Genomic DNA, 23131 nt, shown 5'->3' with positions numbered 1-23131 from the left:
CACAGGAGGGACTAAACTACCAGATATGCATTTAAAACTAGTCTGCACAATTGATAACATTTCCCACTAACAAATCTGAAAAATATACCTCCTGCGTGTCTCACTATATTGTTATACACTTCCGACTTAAATGACTGACCTTCTCAACTTGACTTTAATAACTAGCTCAGATGGAATGTTCCCTATCCTCAACTTCCCACTATCTGACTAAAATATATCTACCACTTTTAAAGCTAATTTTTTTTTTTTCATTTCAGCAGATATATTCTATGTGATCTCAAATCATAATGATACACTAAGTTGCATATTATACTTCAAGTTTCAGGGATCCCCTCACATAATCTACAGATTTTCCCCATATTCATTTTTTCGATAAGTGACCAATAGACTCACTGTCATCATAAATTCTCTAAAGAAACTTTATGCAATTCAAGTATCTTGGAGCCTAATCAAATGATAATCATAAAAGTACTATCAAGCCTTCATGTTAGATTTTCTCCTTACATTATCAACCTAAGAGTAATGCCTAATTGAAGGGTATATTTGTTGTCAAAAATGCAAGCAATTAATCTCATGAAAAAATTAAATACTATATGAACATTTTCTTCAAAACAAAATTCACAAGCAAAGTATTTTAATTATACATAGACTTAATTACTGTACCTTGCCATTCTACCCATATAAAAACTTCCATAATTTTGTTTAGTCTGATCATCATCCAGCATGATAAAATAATTTCCGGTCACGTGACAGCGCCATGTGCTACATGTTCAGGCTTGAAAACCTAACCAGTTCAAATGAAAATTAAGCAAAGGTTTATTCAAGAGTTAAAGTACACCCCCAATTTTCCTTACTGGAAAATATTCTGAATGCAAGTAGTACATACACAGAGATGAGATGTCAGGCAAAACTGGAAATCAGTACCAAACATGTTGGCAATCAACTGCTGTATTCAGATTAATACCACTATCATAAACTCAACTATGTATAAGCACAACACACTCAATTAACTTCAAACACTGGATAAGCTGTAAGGTCAATTTTTCATAGAAACACCCACATCAGAAAATATTCTCTACACTAGCAAAGAAGCATCTCTATACAAAAAGAAAACTGGTTTTCTTAAAACTATATTTCATTCAACCCTACAAAGCATAAATTAAGCATACAAAGAGAAATCCACACAATAAATATCTCGTAATACTGAAACATTCAAACCCTGTTTCAAGAACAATTCTAAATACCACTTAATTCAAATACTAAACAGTATTTGGGTACATCTTTAAATGCAATTACTGAGGCATCAATAAAATATGGCTGATCACACCATGCTTGTCAAAATGCTAGAAAAGGTGCACTCCATAAGCATTCACATTTCCTTACCCCGGAGAGAGGGGTATGGGTAACCCCCGTAACACGGTATAGGCATTGTGAGTCGCATGTATATCCCTGAAAATACCAAAGTGGGGAAAATATTCTTCATTACATTCCTCAACTCCTTATATCCACTTCATTTTTATCCTCAGACCAAAAGGGCTTTTACAGATATAGTTCTTTACACTACCTAAGTAATATAATAATAATAATAATAATAATAATAATAATAATAATAATAATAATAATAATAATAATAATAATAATAAAAAATCAGAGCAATATCTGGGGATTACACAAAGACAACTTTGGGATTTAATGTACTACAGCAGTCTTAACCTAAGCTATGACTACAATGCATCTTGATATACCACACACATACTAAGGTTACATATATTTTTTATATGAGAGATCTCTACTCTTAAAGATTTACTTTGCTATCATACAGCATCTTCATCCTTTTTTTATGTTAAGTGCAAAAGTGTGCAGTGCTGTGCAAAAAATAAAAGCATAACAGCTGTGCAACATATGTGCAAGGACTAAATATATATACAATACAATAACATAGCTGATCATGACATATAACAGCCTTTGAATAGCTGGTAATCTGTATAAAGTGGTTGCCTGAGCAATATAAGAGGCAACACTGGCTAGAACAATTGCATACTAAAGCTAAAACACAAAAATTGCTGGACAAATGAATAATTCACTGTACGTAACGACTTTTGATAGAACATTATCAAATATCATACAAAAATTAGTAAGATATTTTGCATGGCTAAACCATTACATTGTTACTAAGCAAATTAGAATATCCAAACAACTGCAGATTTCTTCATTTCTTCATGTATGTATAGTATCCACAATAATATATGTTTTCTGTCAGTAGTTTAATAAAACTGACATTTTGCTTGTTAGTATCAAAGAAAAAACTTATGATTCATTAAATCAACAGAAAACATATTATTGTGATAATATGTTATATCAATAGTTTAATAACACTGAGATTTTGCTTATCAGTGCCAAAGAGAATATTACTTATGATTCATTAAAATACTGACAGAACGCATACACTATGTATACTTATTATTGTGGATTTACTCCTTGTTCCTGATGTGTCAGAATACATATATGTATATGTTTTTATATGTGTGTACAAGGGTATACATCTTTATATAAGTACATTACAGAAATTTATCAACTTACGTGGAGATGCAAACTTGTCTGGGTTTTCCTTCAACAACTTTTCTCTTGCTATGTCTGCTAATGGACCGAATAAAACAATTGGCCTTACGAATCCCGGATGTCGAAGAGCGACTCTTTCATAGGCAGGAAATTTAGATACTGAATCAGCAAATACAACATCTTCCCAGTGATCCTGTGTAAAAACAAAACAAATGAAGATTCAGAAACTGTTTTAGCTAATGCATTTACAGTTTTTTAAACCATGGTACACTGCTGGATTTGTGCTAACATGGGTACATGTTTATGCAACCAACGTGTAATACAGTAAGGCCTCAATAATCGCGGGGGTTAGGGGCCACAACCACCCCTGATAAGCAAATATCCGCGTTATCACATCCCTCAAAAATACCCTAGGCTACACCCACCCCAACTGCTTACTTCAATACTGTAGTTAAAACACCAAAGATGTCCTACCTATAAAATCTCTTATAGGCTACCTGCCTATTTTAATACTAATATAAACACCTAATATACCTTAAAGTATGATATGGGTCTATGTAGCTTGAAGATACACATGTACTTACTGCAACTAAGTTTAAAGCAATCAGTGGCTGCTCCTATTAGTAGTAATATTAGGGAATTGTCCATGAAACGGTTCCCTTGCTTATTTTATGCCTCCTTTGTTTGTGTGTGTTTAAGTTATTTGTGTGTGTGTTTAAGTTTTATGTCTCTATAATGGCATAAATTCTTTTATAAATTCTTTCCTATCCTCAAATTTCCCCTTCATCAGATCTGCAAACAAAATTTTATTACCTAACAATTCCTCTTCATTTTCATAATCTGGCTGCTGCACAAAACTAAAAGTACCTATATCTACTTCATGAATGAACACATTCATGATAAAAAAATCATGATTTACTGTAATGATTACAGCACCCAACTGTAATATTAATGTACAAACAGCAAAATACAGTAATAAAAATCTATTTTTGTCTTTTGTTTATGTTGAGAATCAGCTGATGGGCATTTATTACCGAAAGAAATATTTTGGAAAACAATTCAGTTGCTAAAAGAAACTAATTTATTAATGGAATTATTATTTTTAACTTTGTACATTAAAGTTTATGATACAGTAATTCATATTTCATTGAGAGAGAGAGAGAGAGAGAGAGAGAGAGAAGAGAGAGAGAGAGAGAGAGAGACGAGAGAGAGAGAGAGAGCGAGAGCAGCTTAGGACAAGAGTAACTGTTGACCAGCTAGGTTGAGAATAACAACAACATTGTGTTGATTACATAAAATTCATATTTTAAAAATTTTTACAGTGATAATAAATGAAACATCGATAGTGGTAAGATATTCTCTTGTATACTGTTATAATATGCGTGATAATAATAGAGTCAACTATAAAAGTAGTATTGAAGCACAGTTTAGTAAATCACAGAAAGAATAAAAATATGGCAACACGTATGTACCTATACAAATGTCGTCACCATCTATTCTTTTATTACGATAATAATAGATCAGTATTATAGTTTATTCTGTAAGTGAAATAAGGTTTTTTGAAAAGTTGCTGTTTTATTTCATTGAGAGAGAGAGAGAGAGAGAGAGAGAGAGAGAGAGAGAGAGAGAGAGAGAGAGAGAGAGAGAGAGAGAGAGAGAGAGATTGTGATTGTGGGATTTTAATTTAGCATTTTATCGATATTTTGCTATTTACATTCATATTAGTATCTGAAAATTAGCAAATAATTTAATTAATTTTCCGGGATATAGTACTATTTGGGATCCACAAAAAAGTAAGCAAAGTGTTTTATGATAGATTCTAGTGCATAAGTATGTAAAATACATGGGTAGTTTGTAGAATGGTGTAACCCCTATCACGTTGTGTAAAAATAGTAATACGTACGAACGAGACTGTAGGTTGGTGACGTCACGGTGTACTTTTTCGTGAATGAATACACATTTATGATAAAAAATTAGTCCTGATTACAGTACTGTACTGTAATACTAATGTAATCACATAAAAATAAAATAATCAATGCATATGTACTGTAAACCTGAAAAGTGTATTTCTGTCTTTTAAAAAATGCTTTCCCCAAGAAATTATTCCTTGAAGAGGCTTTTTACTATGAAGATATGCCATTGATATATAAGATAGGCATTTTATTATGAAGATATGCCAATTATATTATAAGGTAAAAATGGTTTTATTACATTGATGCTTCGTCGCCAATCGCAAAAAACAATATGATAATCTATGACAATTATTCTTTGTATGACTGCATTGTTCGGAGAAGTTAATTACGTTCTACCAAAACAATAATGAAGTTCGAATTGAAAATTAATGTTTTCCTAAATGTTTCAACTACCGTGATTACACTACTACTATTAACATTTCTAAAAGGTTAGCGAATGATAAAGGTTGCTGTGAATGCAATGTAGCTCAATGTTTACATTTCATTGCTGGCCACTCAAGTACAAGTTGATGTCAATGATGTGGAATTATTCCATAAATATGCTATCTATTACAAAGATATGCCAATAATATATAAGGTGAGAATGGTTTTATTACCTTTATTGTCGGTTAGTATCATAATGTGAATCTGTTCAAGAATGTTGATGGTTATCAGACCGCGGCTGAGGCTTAGCCTACCACGGACAAGCTGTGATGCTGCAATTCATACAGCGATATAGACTGAGAAGTGGTCCAAGGAAAAACCCATGGTTAACTGATCCCGTGATTACTGATCCGTGACTATGGGAGGCCCTACTGTAACTTCAATCAGTGCCCTATTCTATTCCTGTTTTAGGGAATCAAAGCCAAGCTTACCAAACCTTTTTATCTGCCAGATTCAGAGGATTAGATAAAAACTCAGAACTCATTATTTTATTAAATATCAAGTGTACTAGCTTCACAAGGAAGTCCTCTCTCTCTCTCAAAGAACTGTTGCCTTTACTGTTTACTTGAATGTTATATGTACACTTCATGGCTGTCAACTGGTGAATATAAAAAAAAATGCTATGTAAACAAGTAGAAAATTTGCTTTAAAATTTTCCTTGATCATCAAAAGTATTGTTCATCAAGTAAAGATAGAAGTTACACTGAGTATGTTGTAAGGGCTAAAATTCTGGGATGCTGCACGTATCTCAACAGAAGAACAATGTTCTAAAGAATATAAACATCTAATCAATTTTGTATGTGGCCCAACTTTACAGACAATATCTAGTTTCCAGTCGTTAATTAGATGTTTTGCTCTTAAATGACTGATGCAAAAACTTAGTCAGTGAAAGTGATGGTAAAAACTGTCTAACTGTGCAATTCTCAGCACATCATTAATTGAAAAGTAGCACAATAAAAGATCAGCTTATTGATAAACTTGGTTTTGTGAGTTCAGCTTCATATCCCATACTTCCTGCCCCTTTCTAAATCTCTATCTGGACTAGCCGCCTCTTCATTTCCTATTTGTTGGGATAAATAACTGCAAAATGAGTTACATCATTTGTTTCCTATGCTATTTTCTTTTAAAGACTAACAATCAAATCACTGGTGGATTAAATTCAAAAAGATTATAGCAATAGCACTATGAAGTAAAACAAGAGACATGACAGATTCTAACTAATAACATCAGCAACAATTTCAGTTTTCTTCAGAAGATGGAAAAAGAAACCAACAAAATTATTCAGTGTATAACATGTTTACTTATAAGTATATTTACATAGTATTTTATTCAACAACCTAGTACTTTCTGGCCCTATCTGTGGCCTTTCCTCATATAGGATGTGTGCCCTGGGATTTACAGCATAATCAAGTGCGTGAAGTGTGATTTCTGTATTTTGTCTTAAATTCACATTTATGTTTGGATGTGGGGTTTGCAAATGAATTTGCCAATAATGATGGGGGAAGTCAGGAAATGAAAGCAGTTTTGTTTGTGAAAGGGCGACTTCTGGAATTCAAAGTAGGCTCACAATTATGAATGCTATTTAGATGTGTTTTATATATATATATATATATATATATATAATCTATATATATATATATATATATATATATATATATATATTATATATATAGAATACATACATACATACATTACATACATACAATACACACATTCACACACTATTAGATATAATATATGAGATATATATTATATATATATAGAGATTATATATATATATATATAATATATTATATTATATCTATATATATATATATATATATATATATAAATATATATATATATATATATATTATATATATGTGTGTGTGTGTGTGTGTGTGTGTGTGTGTGTATTATATAATTTGAAACTTTGACAGTTGGAGGGCTGATTTTTGCCCTGTAACTGTTTTGTCCTATAGGATGTGTGCCCTGGGATTTACAGTATAATCAAGAGAGAGGAAGTGTGAATTTTGGATTTCTATATTTTGCCTGAAATTCACATTTACGTCTTAATGTGGGGTTTACAAATAAATTTGCCAATAATGATAGGGGAGGCCAGGAAATAAAAGTTTTCTTTGTGAAAGGGTGAGTTCTGAAATTCAAAGTAAGCTCACAGTCAGAAATGTTTAGATGTGTTTTATAATATATATATATATATATATATTTATATATATTTAGATATATATATATATATATATATATATCTATATATATCTATATAGATATATATATATATATTATATATTTATTTATATTAATATATATTATATATATAATATATATATATATTATTATTATATTATATATCATATTAAAAAAAAATATTATATTATATAATTATATATATATATATCATATTATATATATATATATATATATAGTATATGGTATTGTTGTTGGTGGGTTCATTTACAAATTTTGCATGAGAATGTAGATGTGAATTTTAGGTAAAATTTAGAAGTCTAGAAATCACATTTCTGGGCCAAGCCCGTGTCGCTTTGTGAAATATCCTTTTAGTTCATATTTCTAAGGTAAAAATTGCTAACATTACCAGAGAAAAACCAGAATGGAATGTCAGAGTACTCTGACTTGCTCACCCTAAATAAAAAGAGGGTGTCGGTATGGTTTCTGGGGCGAGTGAAGCCACTACCACGGACCTCTTTTCATTTAGATATCTCCTTCACAAAATCCCCCTGCTAGAGAGAGCTGATACATAGCCTGCGTCAGCAACTACTACTACCAACCCTCCCACGCTAACATCAGCGCCTCTAGCGGCCATCCTTTTCTGTTAGCAGATCTTACACGCACATGTTTTTCTTTGCTGTGTATTATTTCACTTTCTCGTTGGATTTATCATCACGATGGAGCTCCAAGCTATTGCTGCAACTAAGTTAAGTACTGATCAAGTGTTTCACGTAATTTTAGCCAGTTAGGACCCGTTTTATTACCTTTGTTTAGGTTTTATAACGGTGCCTCCACCGCATGGCTACAGGCTCACCTACCCGGTTCGCCTCGTGTGATTCCTTTTCAGTTCCTGGGTCTCCCATACCGTAGTAACTATTCTATGCAGTGTTTTATTATTATATGCCTTCGTGTCGTACAAGATTCTGCTAAGATTTTGCTTAATTTGACTATTCAGGGAATCCAGCTCAATTGAGCTCATGCCTTTTTAGCTTAGCTCAGTGTTCATGCATGCATGTACCTTTGTCTAGGTCTGTTAGGCATGTAGGACTCATGTCCTTTTCTTCTAGTCCTACCACCCTGGTAATTGCCCTCCGTTCCGACGTACCGGCAGAGTCCAGCTCCCGAGTACATAGGGTCGGTTTCCTAGCCTCTCTAGGACGTTCCTTTCTCTTCTTCTATGATTCCCTTCTTTTCTTTTATATTATAAATTTATTTTGTAATTTTGGTGTAGCATGTTGAGACGGTTAGAGTAGCCTAGGCTACCTCTTCGTCGGACCTACTGTCCTCGTGGTCATATCACGTTCACGATGGGCCAGGCGATCGCACTGAGCCACCGGCTCGGTACCCCTCCCTACCTCCCCTCCCTCTACGGGGGTCGGGGAGGCACGTTCCGCTCGCTCACGTTGCCATGACAACACCTGAGCTTTCTCCCTTCCTCCCCTCTACGGAGGGGATACGGGAATCTCGTGTGGGGGGGTAGGGATATATATATATATTTATATTATATCTTGTCTTACCGTTCTCTCCTTAGGCTCCATGGGAGGTCCCAGGTGCGTTCGGGTCAGACTGGCCATCTGATTTGTCTGCTCTCGGGAGACCCTGGGGTCCCTATCGCTCTCTCCCCACCTCGGTCTTAACCCCCCCCCCCCCCCCTTTTCTTTCCCGCCGCTGGCGCAGCAGGATCGACTGGTTCCACCAGCTCTTGGTGAGGGTGATGAAGGAGAAGAGCTCCATACATGCTTCCTTTCTTTGTTGTTATTGTTTTATGTATATTCCGCTACCGGCGGAGCACCCTCTCATCGGGGTCTCCTTCGGTTGGCTTAATTTCTACGGTGGAGCTATGCTCCTCCTTGTCTATTTATACTATCATTAGGTTAACTTTCTCTTGTTCTCCCCGCCATACTTGTTCCACCCCGCCTGGTTGCTAGTTTGGTGAAACCCCTTCTCCGGCATACCGGAATCTGTTACTAGCATACTTGATCTATGGACTATCAAGAGAACAAGAGAAGGTTAACATATAATTCTCCGCTCCGGCATATGGCAGAGCATTATATCTCTTAACGGGCTAGCCCCGTTAACTAGTGTTGATACTCATGTATCCGTCCACTTACAGGCTACCAACTGCCAGGAGTCCGGCTGTAACGCCGTACTCCAGGATCCCTGCGGTCATGATATCTGCAGGACCCACGCCGTCTGCGCCATCCGCTTTGGGGACTCCTCAGCGGTATGGCACCACAAGGCATGCTCGATATGTTACGAGCTGGTAGAACAATTTACCTCCAGTGTAAGTTTATGTCGAACTCTTTCCACTGTATAATAGAGATATATGAATTTCCATGATGTATAATGAAATTTTGACATATATGGGCCATTCTCCAGCCTTCCTTGAGGCCTGAAATAACCTTCTCTTACAGGCCTCCGCCGTGAAGGACGCCGCGACAGCCACCTTGAAGACCTGGGTCGGCCGCTTTGGAAAGAACGTAAGGAAGGGGCAGCCATACATTTTGGATAAAGGTATGGCTCTCCGCCTCTTCCCCGGAGAGAAACCGACGTCCTACGTTGACCCAGCAGTGGTGGCCCCCTACATCTCGTCCATCCAGGTCCAGGTGGCCCAGGCGCTGGTGGCCCAGAGTAACCCCGAATTGGCAGATGACGTGGCGACTTTAGACCTTAACTTGGAACCGATGGCGGTAGGTGACCCAGGTTGTATGTTTGTTGAGGCAGGTTTGTTGGGGGCCCAAGGGCTTCCCTTGGGTCCTTCTGGATCTTCTTCTTCCCCTGTCCACTCTTCCACATCTTTTCAAGGATTTTCAGAGAGTGAGATTTTGGCCAGACCAAAATCCACTCAACCTATCCCCAAAGTAAAGGGGAAACGAGAGATCAAGACCCTGGAGAAGACTACGTCCAAAAAGACTACATCTTCTGAGTCTCGTAAGTCTCCGGCTCACCATCCCGGAGCAGAGAGAATGAAGTCATCTTCGTCCTCACACTCAAAAGGGTCCAAGAGTAAATCCTCAAAGGATAAGGCTCAGGTCTCTGGGGATCCTCAGCCTTCTACCTCCACTGGGGCGGGCCCAAAAACACCTATAGTGTCTAAGGACCCAGCTCCTTTCGACACAGACGCATTTGCTGCAAACATCATGCAGCAAATGGGCAGTCTGGTGAACAACCTAGTGCAGGATAAATTTGAGCAGATGTTATCACACATCTCGACATCCTTTGAGGAATCTGGTCAGTCTATTCATAACATTTCGGAAAGGCTGACCAATCAAGAAAACCTCATGGCGGGTCTCAGAGAGAACCCTCCAACATTCTCTCACAACCTACCGTTGCTGTCCAGGTTATGCCTGACTATGACTCCCTACCTCCCTTCTCTGCTGACAACCCATGGAGGGTAGCAGCGTACGCTCTGTTCAAGGACGGTATGCTGATGCTGCCTGACTGTGGCACTCGAAGAATAGAGGACTTCGAGTTCCACCCCGCTGGTCTACAACCTCCATTCATGGGTTACGCCCATCTTACAGAGACGGCGATGAGGAGGGAAGACAGGATTCCAAAGGAAACTGTCATTTACAGCAGGGATCAGGCCCAGAGGGAGTGGCTAGTGAGCTTAGACGACTGGGACTGCGTTAATACGAAGCTCCAGGCGTTTAAGAGCCCCTTTACCATCTTTTTGGCGGACGAAGAGACCCCTACTCCGTTCACAACAAAGTTGGCAGAGGTGACTATCCAGGCCGCCATGAAGGATGAGCCGATGCCGCAGCTTCGTGAAACGGAGCCAACATCCCTCCTGTTTCCCAGTTCCGAAGACCTTTGGACGGACCTACCATCCACCTTCACGGTAGGTAAACTCAAGCCAGACTGTGCAATAGCACAGTTTAGCGAGAGACTCCCTAGATTACCTGACAATCTAATTCAGGCGGAATTTGATGCCAGGTCTAGACTAGGGAGAACGCTGAATGCCTTGACCATGACAGAGGTTGCCGCAATTACCTATGGCAGAGAACCTCTATTTAAGCTTTTAGCAAAAGCTCAAACTCATTCAGTTCAGTCCGACCTTTACGACTTCGTGGTCGCACGAAGAAACTGTAGAAAGCATGTGCTCCAGGAGGCGACTATTCGCCATGAGCCTAACAAACTGCTCGCCGCTCCTATCTGGGGTGCTGACCTCTTCCCAGAAACTGGTGAATGAAGTTCAGCATGAGGCCACAAGGCTGAATCAAAGCCTTAAGGTCCGTTGGGGCCTTTCAGTTAAGAGAAAGCCTGAGACTTCTTCGGCATCTACTAAGAAGTCGAAGAAGCCTAGGAAGTTTACTCCCTATCAGGCCCCTCAACAACAGCAGATGGTCCAGGCAGTGCCGGTCTCTCAGGTGGTACAACCTTCCACCTCAAAGAACCAGGCTCAGCCTATCTTGTTCCTGACACCTCAGAATCAACCCTCTACCTCGTCTGCTGTCTCACCGGCCTTCAATCCAGTCTTTGAAGGCGAAGCATTCCAAACTTTTAATAAGTTTGGTAGAGGAAGCAGGGCTAGGGGTTCATTTCGCCAGAGAGGTGGCAGAAGAGCTCTTATCAGAGGGAAACACTTTCGTGGAGGACGTGGTTCTCGACCGGCCCCAAGTCAGTGAGAACCCTCAGATAGGAGGGAGACTGTTCCTCTATCGGCACAGATGGGGGTTCAGCAGTTGGGCACAAAGTATTGTGTCCAAGGGACTAGGATGGAGCTGGATCAAAGGTCCCCCTCCATCCAAGACCTTCTACCAGCAACCGACGACAGAACTGACAGAGTATGCCCAAGAACTACTTCAGAAAGGGGTAGTGTCAAAAGTCAAGCATTTAAAGTTTCAAGGTCGCTTGTTCAGCGTGCCAAAGAAAGGCTCAACCAAAAGAAGAATAATCTTAGACTTGTCCCGTCTAAACTTATTCAATCGTTGCGACAAGTTCAAAATGCTGACTATCTCGCAGGTGCGGACCTTACTTCCCCGTGGGGCCGTCACCACCTCTATCGATCATACAGACGCATACTATCATATCCCAGTAGTGAGACACTTCTGCCCGTACCTAGGCTTCAGACTAGGAAACCAGGCATTCTCATTCAAAGCGATGCCTTTCGGGTTGAACGTGGCACCCAGGATATTCACAAAGGTGGCGGAGTCAGTAGTTCAACAACTAAGATCTCAAGGGATAATGGTAGTGGCGTATCTGGACGACTGGCTTGTTTGGGTAACAACCGTTGAAGAGCGCCGGAAAGCTATGGCCAAAGTAATCCAATATCTGGAATATCTGGGATTCCAGATAAACAGATCCAAGTCCAGGCTAACGCCGACACTCGCTTTCAATGGCTAGGCATTCAATGGGACTTGAAAGCCCACACTCTGTCAATTCCGTCGGACAAAAGGAAAGAAATAGCCAAAGCTACGAGGCAATTCCTCAAGTGCAAAAAAGCATCAAGGAGAAACCAGGAAAGAATCCTAGGTTCTCTACAGTTCGCCTCAGTGACAGACGTTCTACTGAAGGCAAAATTAAAGGATATAAATCGGGTTTGGCGTTCGAGAGCAAACAACAGGTCTCGGGACAAGTTGTCAGCCATTCCACCGATTCTCCGCCAACATCTCCGCCCCTGGGCGGAAGTCAAGAATCTGTCCAAATCAGTGCCTCTTCAATTCCCCCCTCCAGCGTTGGTTATTCACACGGACGCATCTGTAAGCGGATGGGGAGGATACTCTCAATTCAAGAAAGTACAAGGGACTTGGTCCCCTCAGTTCCGCCAGCTTCATATAAATGTATTGGAAGCCATGGCAGTGTTCCTCACATTGAAGAGGCTTCTACCAGCCAAGAACTCTCATATCAAACTGGTACTGGACAGTGCAGTGGTAGTACACTGCATCAACAGGGGAGGATCCAAGTCAAGTCATGTGAACCATGTCATGATAGCCATTTTTTCACTGGCAGCCAAGCACAAATGGCATCTATCCTTCACCCATCTGGCGGGAGTAAGGAACGTGATAGCGGACGCCCTGTCCCGGTCAGTTCCACTAGAATCGGAATGGTCTCTGGACAAGCTCTCATTCCAGTGGATATGCCAAAGGGTCCCAGGCCTCCAGGTGGATCTTTTCGCATCACAATCGAACCACAAGCTCCCGTGCTATGTGGCTCCCAACCTGGACCCTCTGGCTTATGCCACAGATTGGAATCAGTGGAAGAAAATATACATCTTTCCTCCAGTGAATCTTCTATTGAAAGTCCTGAACAAACTCAGGATCTTCAAAGGACAAGTCGCTCTAGTAGCCCCACATTGGCCCAAGAGCAACTGGTTCCCTCTACTTCTGGAATTGGGTCTCCGCCCTCAACGGATTCCCAATCCCAGGCTTTCTCAACAAGTACAAATGAGGACTGTGTTCGCTTCCTCAGGAATTCTCAAAACCCTAACTTTATGGACTTCATGAAGTTTGTGGCTAAGAGAGATGCTAATATCGATCCTAAAATATCCTCTTCTTAGAATCAGATAAGAGAGAATCAACGTTATGTCAATGTGACACAGCGGTTAAAAAACTAGCAAATTTCCTGAAGGAAACACAGTCTCAAACCATGACTACTAACTTGGCTATTACATTCTTCAGATCATTATTTGAAAAAGGTTTAGCAGCCACTACTATTACTACTAATAAGTCGGCTCTAATGAAGATTTTTCAATTGGGATTCAAAATAGACTTAACAGATTCTTATTTCTCGTCTATTCCCAAAGCGTGTGCTAGGCTCAGACCAACAGAGAGACCTAGCTCAGTTTCATGGTTCTTAAATGATGTTCTCAGATTGGCCTCGAACACTGATAACAATTCATGCAATTATATATATTTACTAAGGAAAACACTCTTCCTCTTAAGTCTGGCCTCAGGAGCCAGAATATCTGAACTGTCGGCTCTCTCCAGAGATCCAGGCCACATAAGAATTTCTCCCCTCAGGAGAAGTTCTCCTTTCCCCAGATAGAAAATTCCTGGCCAAAAATGAGGACCCCTTAATGAGATGGGCCCCTTGGAAGGTACCTCACCTTCCCCAAGACCCTTCTTTATGTCCAGTAACCACCTTACGAGCCTTCCTCTCAAGGACATCTTCTAGATCATCAGGTCCTTTATTCTTAAGGGAGAAAGGTGGCACTATTTCCTTAAAAGGAATTTGACAGCAAATCTTGTACTTTATTAAACAAGCCAATCCAGATTCCTTCCCTAAAGTCCACGACATTAGAGCTGTAGCCACCTCAATCATTTATTTCCAACACATGAATTTCGATGACCGTAAGAAATATACAGGCTGGAAGTCACCGACAGTATTCAGACGCCATTACCTGAAATCCTTAGAAGCTTTAAAATTTCCAGCAGTGGCAGCGGGAAACACAGTTTCCCCTGACCCTGTCTAAGTAGTTAGCCATAGATCCAGATCTCTTTTCTACCTGCCTCACTAACATCCTTCCTGCGACCCTGCCACCAGGTTCACCACTAACCTATAAGCTTTAGTTGCAAAGGCTATAGAGTGAGGTTTTCCTTATTTTTTTTGCTAGGAATCCTTACTTTTATTACTTTCCTTATTTTGTTTTCAATTTACCAAGCTTGTGGCAATTCTCTGGTACTATTTCACAAAGCGACACAGGCTTGACCCAGAAAAGGGATTTTGACGAAGGAAAAATCTATTTCTGGGCAATGGCCTGTGTCGCCCAGTGAAACCCCCCTTTCTTATTAACCCCACCCTTTAGCCCAAGCTTGTTTCTCTGATATTAAAGGATGGCCGCTAGAGGCGCTGATGTTAGTGTGGGAGGGTTGGTAGTAGTAGTTGCTGACGCAGGCTGTGTATCAGCTCTCTCTAGCAGGGGGATTTTGCGAAGGAGATGTCTAAATGACAAGAGGTCCGTGGTAGTGGCTTCACTCGCCCCAGAAACCATACCGACACCCTCTTTTTATTTAGGGTGAGCGAGTCAGAGTACTCTGACATTCCATTTTGGTTTTTTTCTGGTAATGTTAGCAATTTTTACCCTAGAAATATGAACTAAAAGGATATTTCACTGGGCGACACGGGCCATTGCTCAGAAATAGATTTTTCCTTCGTCAAAATCCCTTTTCCGTTCACTTGATTATATTGTAAATTCCTGGGCACATTTCTTGTATGACAAAGTAGTTTTAGTGTAAAAATCAGGCTTTTAATTGTCAAAGTTTTAAATTCATTTGCAAGTGTTACATAGACATATAACTGTGAATGTTAGGTACAATGTAGAAATCAAGAAATCACATTTCTATTCAGTTGATTGCATTGTAAATTTCAGGGCATATTTCTTATAAGACAAAATAGTTTTAGTGCAAAAATCAAACTTCTAACTGGCATAGTTTTGTAGTTACTATTACAAAATAATATTTTTTTTGGCTTCTTCTCAAAACAGTTTTTCAAAAATAAATTCTTAATTCTCTGTGCAAAATTTTGTTATAAGTGGTGAAAATTTGAAGCAAATCCATTCAATCATAAGGTTATAAGCACTTACTTTTTAATGGGGTCTTATGGCGTCAGCGCACCCCTAAAATTTCACTTTCACTAAAGTATCTCTAAAATTTAGTTACCCAAACCTTCGAAAACCATATAATGTATGAAGTGCAAATGCGTCAATCATCATTCACCTAACCAAACTTCTGGGTTGGCTTGAGCACAACCAGGAATTTACCACTCCTAATCCTACCTAAAACATATACATTTGCTGCTTCACATAAGTGACTTGCTAGGGACTAGTAACCATTACATATACAGTGGACCCCCCTTATTCGCGGACTCACACATTCGCAGATTTCTCTCGCGGAAAATTCGCACATTCACAGTATTTTTCTATGAGAAATATCCACAAATTCCTGGGTTTTTTTATCAGTTTCATCATAAAATGCACTTTTTTTGATAAAACTATTAAAAAAACGAAGTATGAAAATTTTTAGTGGGTTTTTCTTGAGTTTTAACTAACAAAATAGGCTGTTATTAGCATTTTTTATAGGGGTTCCAAACATTCGCAGGTTCTAACTATTCACGGGGTTAGGAGAGGAGAGAGGAAGAGACGACAGAGAAGAGAGAAGAGAGATAGAGAGAGAGAAGAGAGAGAGAGAGAGAGAGAGAGAGAGAATGGTGGTGGTGGTCTGGTACGCATCCCCCGCGAATACGGGGGAACCACTGTACTATTGAAAATGCACTCTATCACTAGCAGTCTTTTTTAACCAACAGACTGAAAATAATTTATTTCTTGGTTTCTTTTCAACTACTGATTTAGTAGGTTCTTTCATACATGATATCTAGACCTAGGTATGTTTCTATTAGCCTCCGAATCTCTACACTAATCAATAAAACCTTACAGTTATTAATGCCTTCCAATCTTCCTACTAACCTTAAAATTTCATTTTTAATCTTACCTACCAAGCCTGGATTATCATTGTTCACATTACAGTGGTCCCCCTCCCCCTATTCGCAGGGGATGCGTAGCAGAACCCCCCCCCCCCACCCACCCCAGAATAGTTAGAACGCCTATAAAAATACTTAAAATGGCCTATTTTGTTAGTTAACACTCAAGAAAAACCTAAATTTTTTTTTTTTTTTTTTTAAGTTTTATCACAAAAAGTGCATTTTATGATGAAACTGATAAAAAAACCAGGAATTTGTGGATGTTTTTCATAGAAAAATGCCATGAATAGATGAATTTTATGCAAATAATGGGGGGGATATGTTCCAGAGAGAAATCCGCAAATGCTTGAGTCCATCAATCAGGAGAACGTGAATACTGGGGGGCAACTGTAATATCATTTCCTCTGATGTAGAGGATAACAATATTTGGGGCAAACGCTGCAAATCTAGCCACCAGTAGAGGATCCAGTCACTGCCCTTGATTTTCCAAAAATACAATAATATAGGGGCTGCTTTAATCTCACATTACTCTTACTACAATAATATAGGGGCTGCTTTAATCTCACATTACTCTTACTACAATAATATAGGGGCTGCTTTAATCTCACATTACTTTAAATCTCACATTATCTTACTACAATAATATACGGGGCTGCTTTTCAATCTCAGAAAACATTTCACTCTTACTAAACAATAATAGTAGGGGCTGCTTTTTAATCTCAACATTACTTGCTTACTAGCAATAGAATACGACGGGGCTGCTTCTAATCCCACCATTACTCCTTATTCACAACAATAATATAGGGGCTGCTCTAATCCCACATTACTCTTACTACAATAATATAGGGTCTGCTTTAATCTCACATCACTCTTACTACAACACCCTGTCATAAAATGACTTAAGATGTTTTACATGGGAGTGTTCTACCACAGCAACATTTTGTCCTATGTGGAATACATCTGAATAGGCTGTAGCCATTTTCTAAAAAAAAATCTAAATTCTCACTGATACTAGCAAAGGATTAGGCTTCCATTACATTAAGCAATGATTCACCAAACTGGTCCTACTACCTATCCATTTCAGGCTAGGCTTACACGTGACTTATTCTAATATGACCCCCACCATCAGCCAGTCACATCTTGTCTTTCTTTACAGCCAAATATCACAAACACTAACTACACTGATCACTGATGTAACAACCAATCACTCTTATCCTAGCCATGGCATCACTGTATTCCAAATCACTTTGAAATAAATAGAGCATTTCAAATCACAAGGGATCTTATAAAGTAAAGTGAATTGAAACGTCCTAACTTAATCATAACCTAAGTTCTAATACTAAGACACCCAGGTTACTTCACTCATTCTAAATAACATTTAAGACATTATATTACGTTGTGTACACAACGAATCTATAAATGATATGAACTTACTATTAATGTGAATGGCAGACTTATTATGGCTAGCCTGAATTTTCTGAGATCGTGTTAGCACAACCTCTAGTATTTTGTAATCCTCATCTACCTAAAGGAATTTCCCCAAATAAATGTTTAGATGAAAGGAATACTTAGGTGGCTTAGACTCAGAGACCCTGACACTCTCAGACATCACAGGAATGTGTCTTGCCTGGGCGATATCTTAACTATGACTGACTAGCTCACGGCATTAACCAACAACTAAATGTTCAACCAACTACTGAAAAAGCAAATAACCGACGACCGATACTCAACAACTATTGAATCTTCCGAGCAGGAGCCAGCTGGGATTTCTTTAGATTGATGTGAAGGCCCAGCTCCTGGTCAAGGAAAAGGGTTCTTCAGCAGTCCTCTGTACATTTCTCTCTCGCTTCAAGAAGCCAATTGTCAAGGTAGCAACATTTTGATTTCCATGAGATGTAACCACTTTGAGAGAGGAGACAAAACTCTCGTAAAATCCTGGGAGCCATCGAGAGACTGAAACATAGAGCTTTGAACTGGACACCCCTGCCTTCAAAAACAAATCTGAGATATTTCCTCAATTCTGGATGCATTGGAATGTAGAAATAAGCGTCTTGCATGACAATGGACATCATCCAATTTCCTTCGCGAATGGATGATTAGACTGTTTTATTTGTTTCCATCTTGAATTTTGTCTTCTGTACGAAGACATTCAGGGCACTGATACCTAGCATGGACCTCCAGCCTCCTGAAGCTTTTGGAACTGGTACAAACAGGCAGTTGTAGAATCTTTGAGAACATATATCCTCTACCACCTCTACTGCCCCCTCCCTGACAAGGGCTGTGACTTCTGCTGAGAGGGCAGCAAAACTCTTTGAGCCAGACGAGTAAGCTATCAATGTGACAGGTGTACTGGCTAAGGGAGGCTTCATCACAAAGGGGATAGTACAGCCCTCCTTTAAGATTGATGATCCACGGCTCTGCTCCCTTCTCTACCTAACGCTCCCAGAAGAGAAGGAGCCTGGCTCCAACTTGAGTACAGGGGACAGCATGTTCATTTTTGGGTGGAAGATCTAGAAGTGAACTTCTTAGTGGAGTGTGAAGGGAAACGGATACTACTTTAAGATCTGGAAAAGGGCTTTGTCTACTGCCTCAAAAGGGCTGCACCTGAAGAGGTGTTGCTCAAACCAAAGGGCACCTAAAGGACTGCACTAAAATACCTTGTGTGTTCTTCTTCTGTAGATTGGAGGCAATACCAAGGACTGTGGCCCAAGGGAACAAATGGTGACAATCTAAGGGTGAACACAGAATCACTGATCTCTGTGAAGACATGACTCCCTTAGGGTGAGTTCATACTAGGCTTCACCACATGCTGCATATGCAAGACTCATCAACTCCTCCCAAATTCTTGTTAGGCCCCCCTACTGGACTGGTCAACGAGACTAACGCCGTACCACCAACTCACCAAGCCAAGTTTGATGGCTGAAGCCTGACCACTCTGCCGACGACTCAGCTGCCATCCTGTGCACTATTTTACTGTATCACCATGGAATGGAAAGAAGAGATCAGTCTTTTTGGTAGAGTATTATCAGCATTATCCATGTTTACGGAATGTAAACTTAAAGTCATATTAAAACTGAGATGAAAGTGACCGCAATGAAGAAGCTAAGAGAAAAGAAGGTTTTGATTAATGACAAAATTACAGATGATAAAAAAGAAAATTCACATGCTACGTGGCCAGTACAAGAGTGAACAGAAAAAAGAACGGTAATAAAAAAATCAGGGGCTGGAACAGATGATGTAATATGTTTGTAAGCTATGGTGATATGATTTGCAACATTTCTTGCGAGACGACAATATTTGAGAGTCAACTTCATCATTGGAAATGATAGAGGTAAACATATTTTAGAAGTTGCCGTTTAGTGGAATGATTCATCAATATAAATATGGAGTATTGCTAATTTTTCATTATTTACCTGATATTTGAATGAGATATGTTGAGATAAAAATTACTTTTATAAAGAAATATTTCAGTGTTATAAATTAATAATTTTTTTCCAGTTTTATGATCTTTATTTCCTTTTAATGAAAAGTTATCACTTAATTTTGCAGTCATAAAACTTGTCGTTGTGATATTTCACCTTCATTATTGAAGCACCTTTCGAAAATAGCCTTTTCTCCAGAAAGCTCTTTAAAGATTCTTCCAGAACTTCCTTTGTTGTAGAAGCCAATCATTTGTCAATTTTCTCCTTTCTTATCACATTTATGCATTTGATCATACATTTGTGTTACAACAACGGCAGCACAGGCAAATTCTTCCTCGTCACTTCTCATCATGGCTGTCAGGAAAATAATGCTACCTGTTACAGCATTCACATAGTGTAGTGGCAAAACACACTGTGCAGCAAGTTACATACATCATCCAGGTGGACGGGAATATGCTGGCAGAGGTAATTTACAAAGTGTAAACTCACACTTAGACATAAACAAGCAGCAGAGCTTTCTTTTCTTGACTAGTATATACCCATCGTATAAAGGGAGTCTATCTTGACAGAGCCATCCCTGATGCCTTTATCAATACAAAAAACAATTTCAAGCCATTCTATGGCACAATCCTCAGGTAAAACAGATGAATCCTTGATCTTACACGCAAAGGCACCAACGGCCAAAAAGCTCATAACCTTAAACACCTTGAAGAGGCTTTTCAACAAATGAGCTACTTCGATGCAGAGAACATTATCTTCGAAGAGGTGATCGCCGATCTACTGTATGTACTGAATCTACTAACAGGAGAAGACACCTGAGAGGCGGCAGAAATTCCCAGGGAGAGAGCTTTACCTGTTGTGTAAGCAAGGTATCTCCTAGATAATCTGGATGGAGGAAAACTGAAACCAGCTCTTCCTTGGTCCCTCTTTTCTGCTAGCCACCTTTCCATTTCATTAAAGGCTTTCTTCACCAAAGACGACAGAACTATCTTAGGTAGCCTTGTGGACCCAGAGGTAAGAGGATCCATTAAAAATGCAGATGAAGAAGAGGAATGAGTAGCTGGAGAAAAGTAACCTGGAAAGGTTAAAAGCAGGAACTTCAATAATGAAGCATATGCATAGGAGGGAGCATCCTGATCTACCACCTCTTCGTCCTCAGAAGGTAATGGCGATAACGACAGCTGCTGAAGTCTGAGGAGCCTAAGGAGTCTTCTTGAGCAGGCTCATGATGCAGTACAGCTTATTCTGTATGCAGTGGACACCTGGTTAGTAGCAGTAGTAAACTGAACAAGAGGTGTCATCTGACCAGAAGACAGTGCATGATGTTGAAGTACAGGAGTCTGGACAAAAGGAGAAGGAGTTGAAGCATGCTGAATGAACGTATCCAGGAGAGCAGGCACCCATGGGTGCTTAGATACTACTGGAGCACTCAGGAGAAACAGGGTGCTTGGACATCAAAAGGTTCTCGGGCACTGATGGGCATTCAAACCCTAATGAATGCTTACGTACAGGCTCTACTACTACTGGGCGCTCAGGAACTAACAGAAGCTCAGGTGTTCCTGGCTGCTTAGGAACTACTAGGCACCCTACTTCTAATGGAGATTCTGACAAAGCTGGGCGCTCGGGCTCCTGCTCACATAATGGAACAGATACTACACTGGCAGAAGCAGAGCGCTTTCAAGAAAAAGAGCACCTGGGGGATGAGAGGTGATCCCTGACACAGGATGGTCTGAAGAAAAATGCTCCAGTCTATTCCAGTGATTGCCAGAAGGGAGAGGCTCCTTAAGCTTCTTACAAGGTACTGAAGAGGAGTGTGACTCAACCACTGTATGCCCCTTCAGTGAGCGTGACTTGTCTGTGAAGTGCCACTAATATCTAGGACTTGACCCCTCCAAACTCGATGACAAATTGTGTACATCCAATAAGAGACTTTCTAATGCTTCTTGGTTGCAGCCTGGGATTCGTCAACAGGCTGAACCAAGGGGACAGCTGCCCATCAGCAGACCCATCTAACCTTCTATTGGCTTCCAGTTAGATTTTTCCCAGGTTGTGGGAAGTATGCCAGTGAACTTTGCCCAAGAGCATTTGGGGGGACGAGCAGCTGCCACCTCCATCACTTGATCCACTACTTCACTGACACTATTCGCTACCAGGCATTTAGAAGCACTCATTTTGTCCATTACGACTTTCACTGAAGAGCCCAGCTGTACCATGATCTCCACCATCGTTCTGAACCTTTTATCAACTTTTGATTCGAGGCTGGCATGGAGTTGTGTTTGGAAGTGTATGAGCCGGAAAAAGGAGGTGGGAAAGTATAGGGACTGAACAGATGTCATAGAAATTACAGGAATATTAGAAAGAGGTTTTGTAACAGAAGATTCCTGGCTAGCTACAGAATTACTAGTCTCTGCCTTAGCAGCTGCTTTCCTAATTTTATCTCTAGCCAATTTCCTTGAATGAGATTGCAAAGTCTTCCATTCCTTATTTGGCCCATCTGCACATTTGTTATACGTGAGATCAACCAAACACACCTCTCCCCCTACAATCAGTACATGTTGAATGTGCATCATAAGATTCTTTTGTAAGTTTCGTACTGCAGCCTTTGCCGCTCTACCTTCCAGAAGATATAGGGTCAAACATCATGAAGAGTCAAGCTATAGGTTAAAATCACAGACATCATGAAAAGTCAAGCTATAAATGAAAAGTGAAAATTTTGAGAAAACCGTCATGACCTGGTAATACATGTCTTTAAGAAGACATCTATCACTATATAAGCTAGCAGATAAGCTAACAATACCAAAACACTACTTCAGCAAAAGTCGATAAGAAAACACCCAGCAAAGTATGGATTCCAAAATGTTAGCTGCTGCCAACAACTGGTGTACAGTCATCAGCCAACAGACACAAACTGAGCTCTTTGTTAAGTTGTTTCTCTCTGTACCCCAAAAGTGGGCCGGGTCTTGCCATCTACCCAAAACAAGCTGGCATGACTTGCAAATTTCAAAACTTTAACTGCCAAATGCGTGACACTGTTAGTAATGTAATTACTGGGTAAGTTACTAATATAAAAATAGGCAGTTATAAGCAATTTTAGAGGGGCGTCAAGTATTC

At 39.6% G+C, this 23131-nt stretch overlaps 1 protein-coding gene across 18 annotated transcripts in view; it reads right to left on the bottom strand.

Moving 5' to 3' along the window:
* LOC135220649 (tight junction protein ZO-1-like) overlaps positions 1-23131 on the bottom strand; it is a 702643-nt gene that overhangs the window by 198431 nt on the left and 481081 nt on the right. For 17 of the 18 annotated variants that reach the window (XR_010315743.1, XM_064257985.1, XM_064257979.1 and 14 more), the window contains 2 exons: positions 2581-2752; positions 1384-1449 (listed from right to left, as the gene is read on the bottom strand). Coding sequence is in view for 17 of the 18 variants with exons in the window: in XM_064257985.1 (XP_064114055.1) it covers positions 1384-1449; positions 2581-2752 (238 nt within the window). In the remaining variant the exon portion in view is untranslated. The remainder of the gene's footprint in view (positions 1-1383; positions 1450-2580; positions 2753-23131) is intronic. The other variant, XM_064257983.1, reaches the window with a different exon arrangement.

Source organism: Macrobrachium nipponense, chromosome 2 (genome assembly GCF_015104395.2).
Source record: "Macrobrachium nipponense isolate FS-2020 chromosome 2, ASM1510439v2, whole genome shotgun sequence".
NCBI lineage: Eukaryota > Metazoa > Arthropoda > Malacostraca > Decapoda > Palaemonidae > Macrobrachium > Macrobrachium nipponense.
This window is presented reverse-complemented; position numbering and strand designations above follow the sequence as displayed.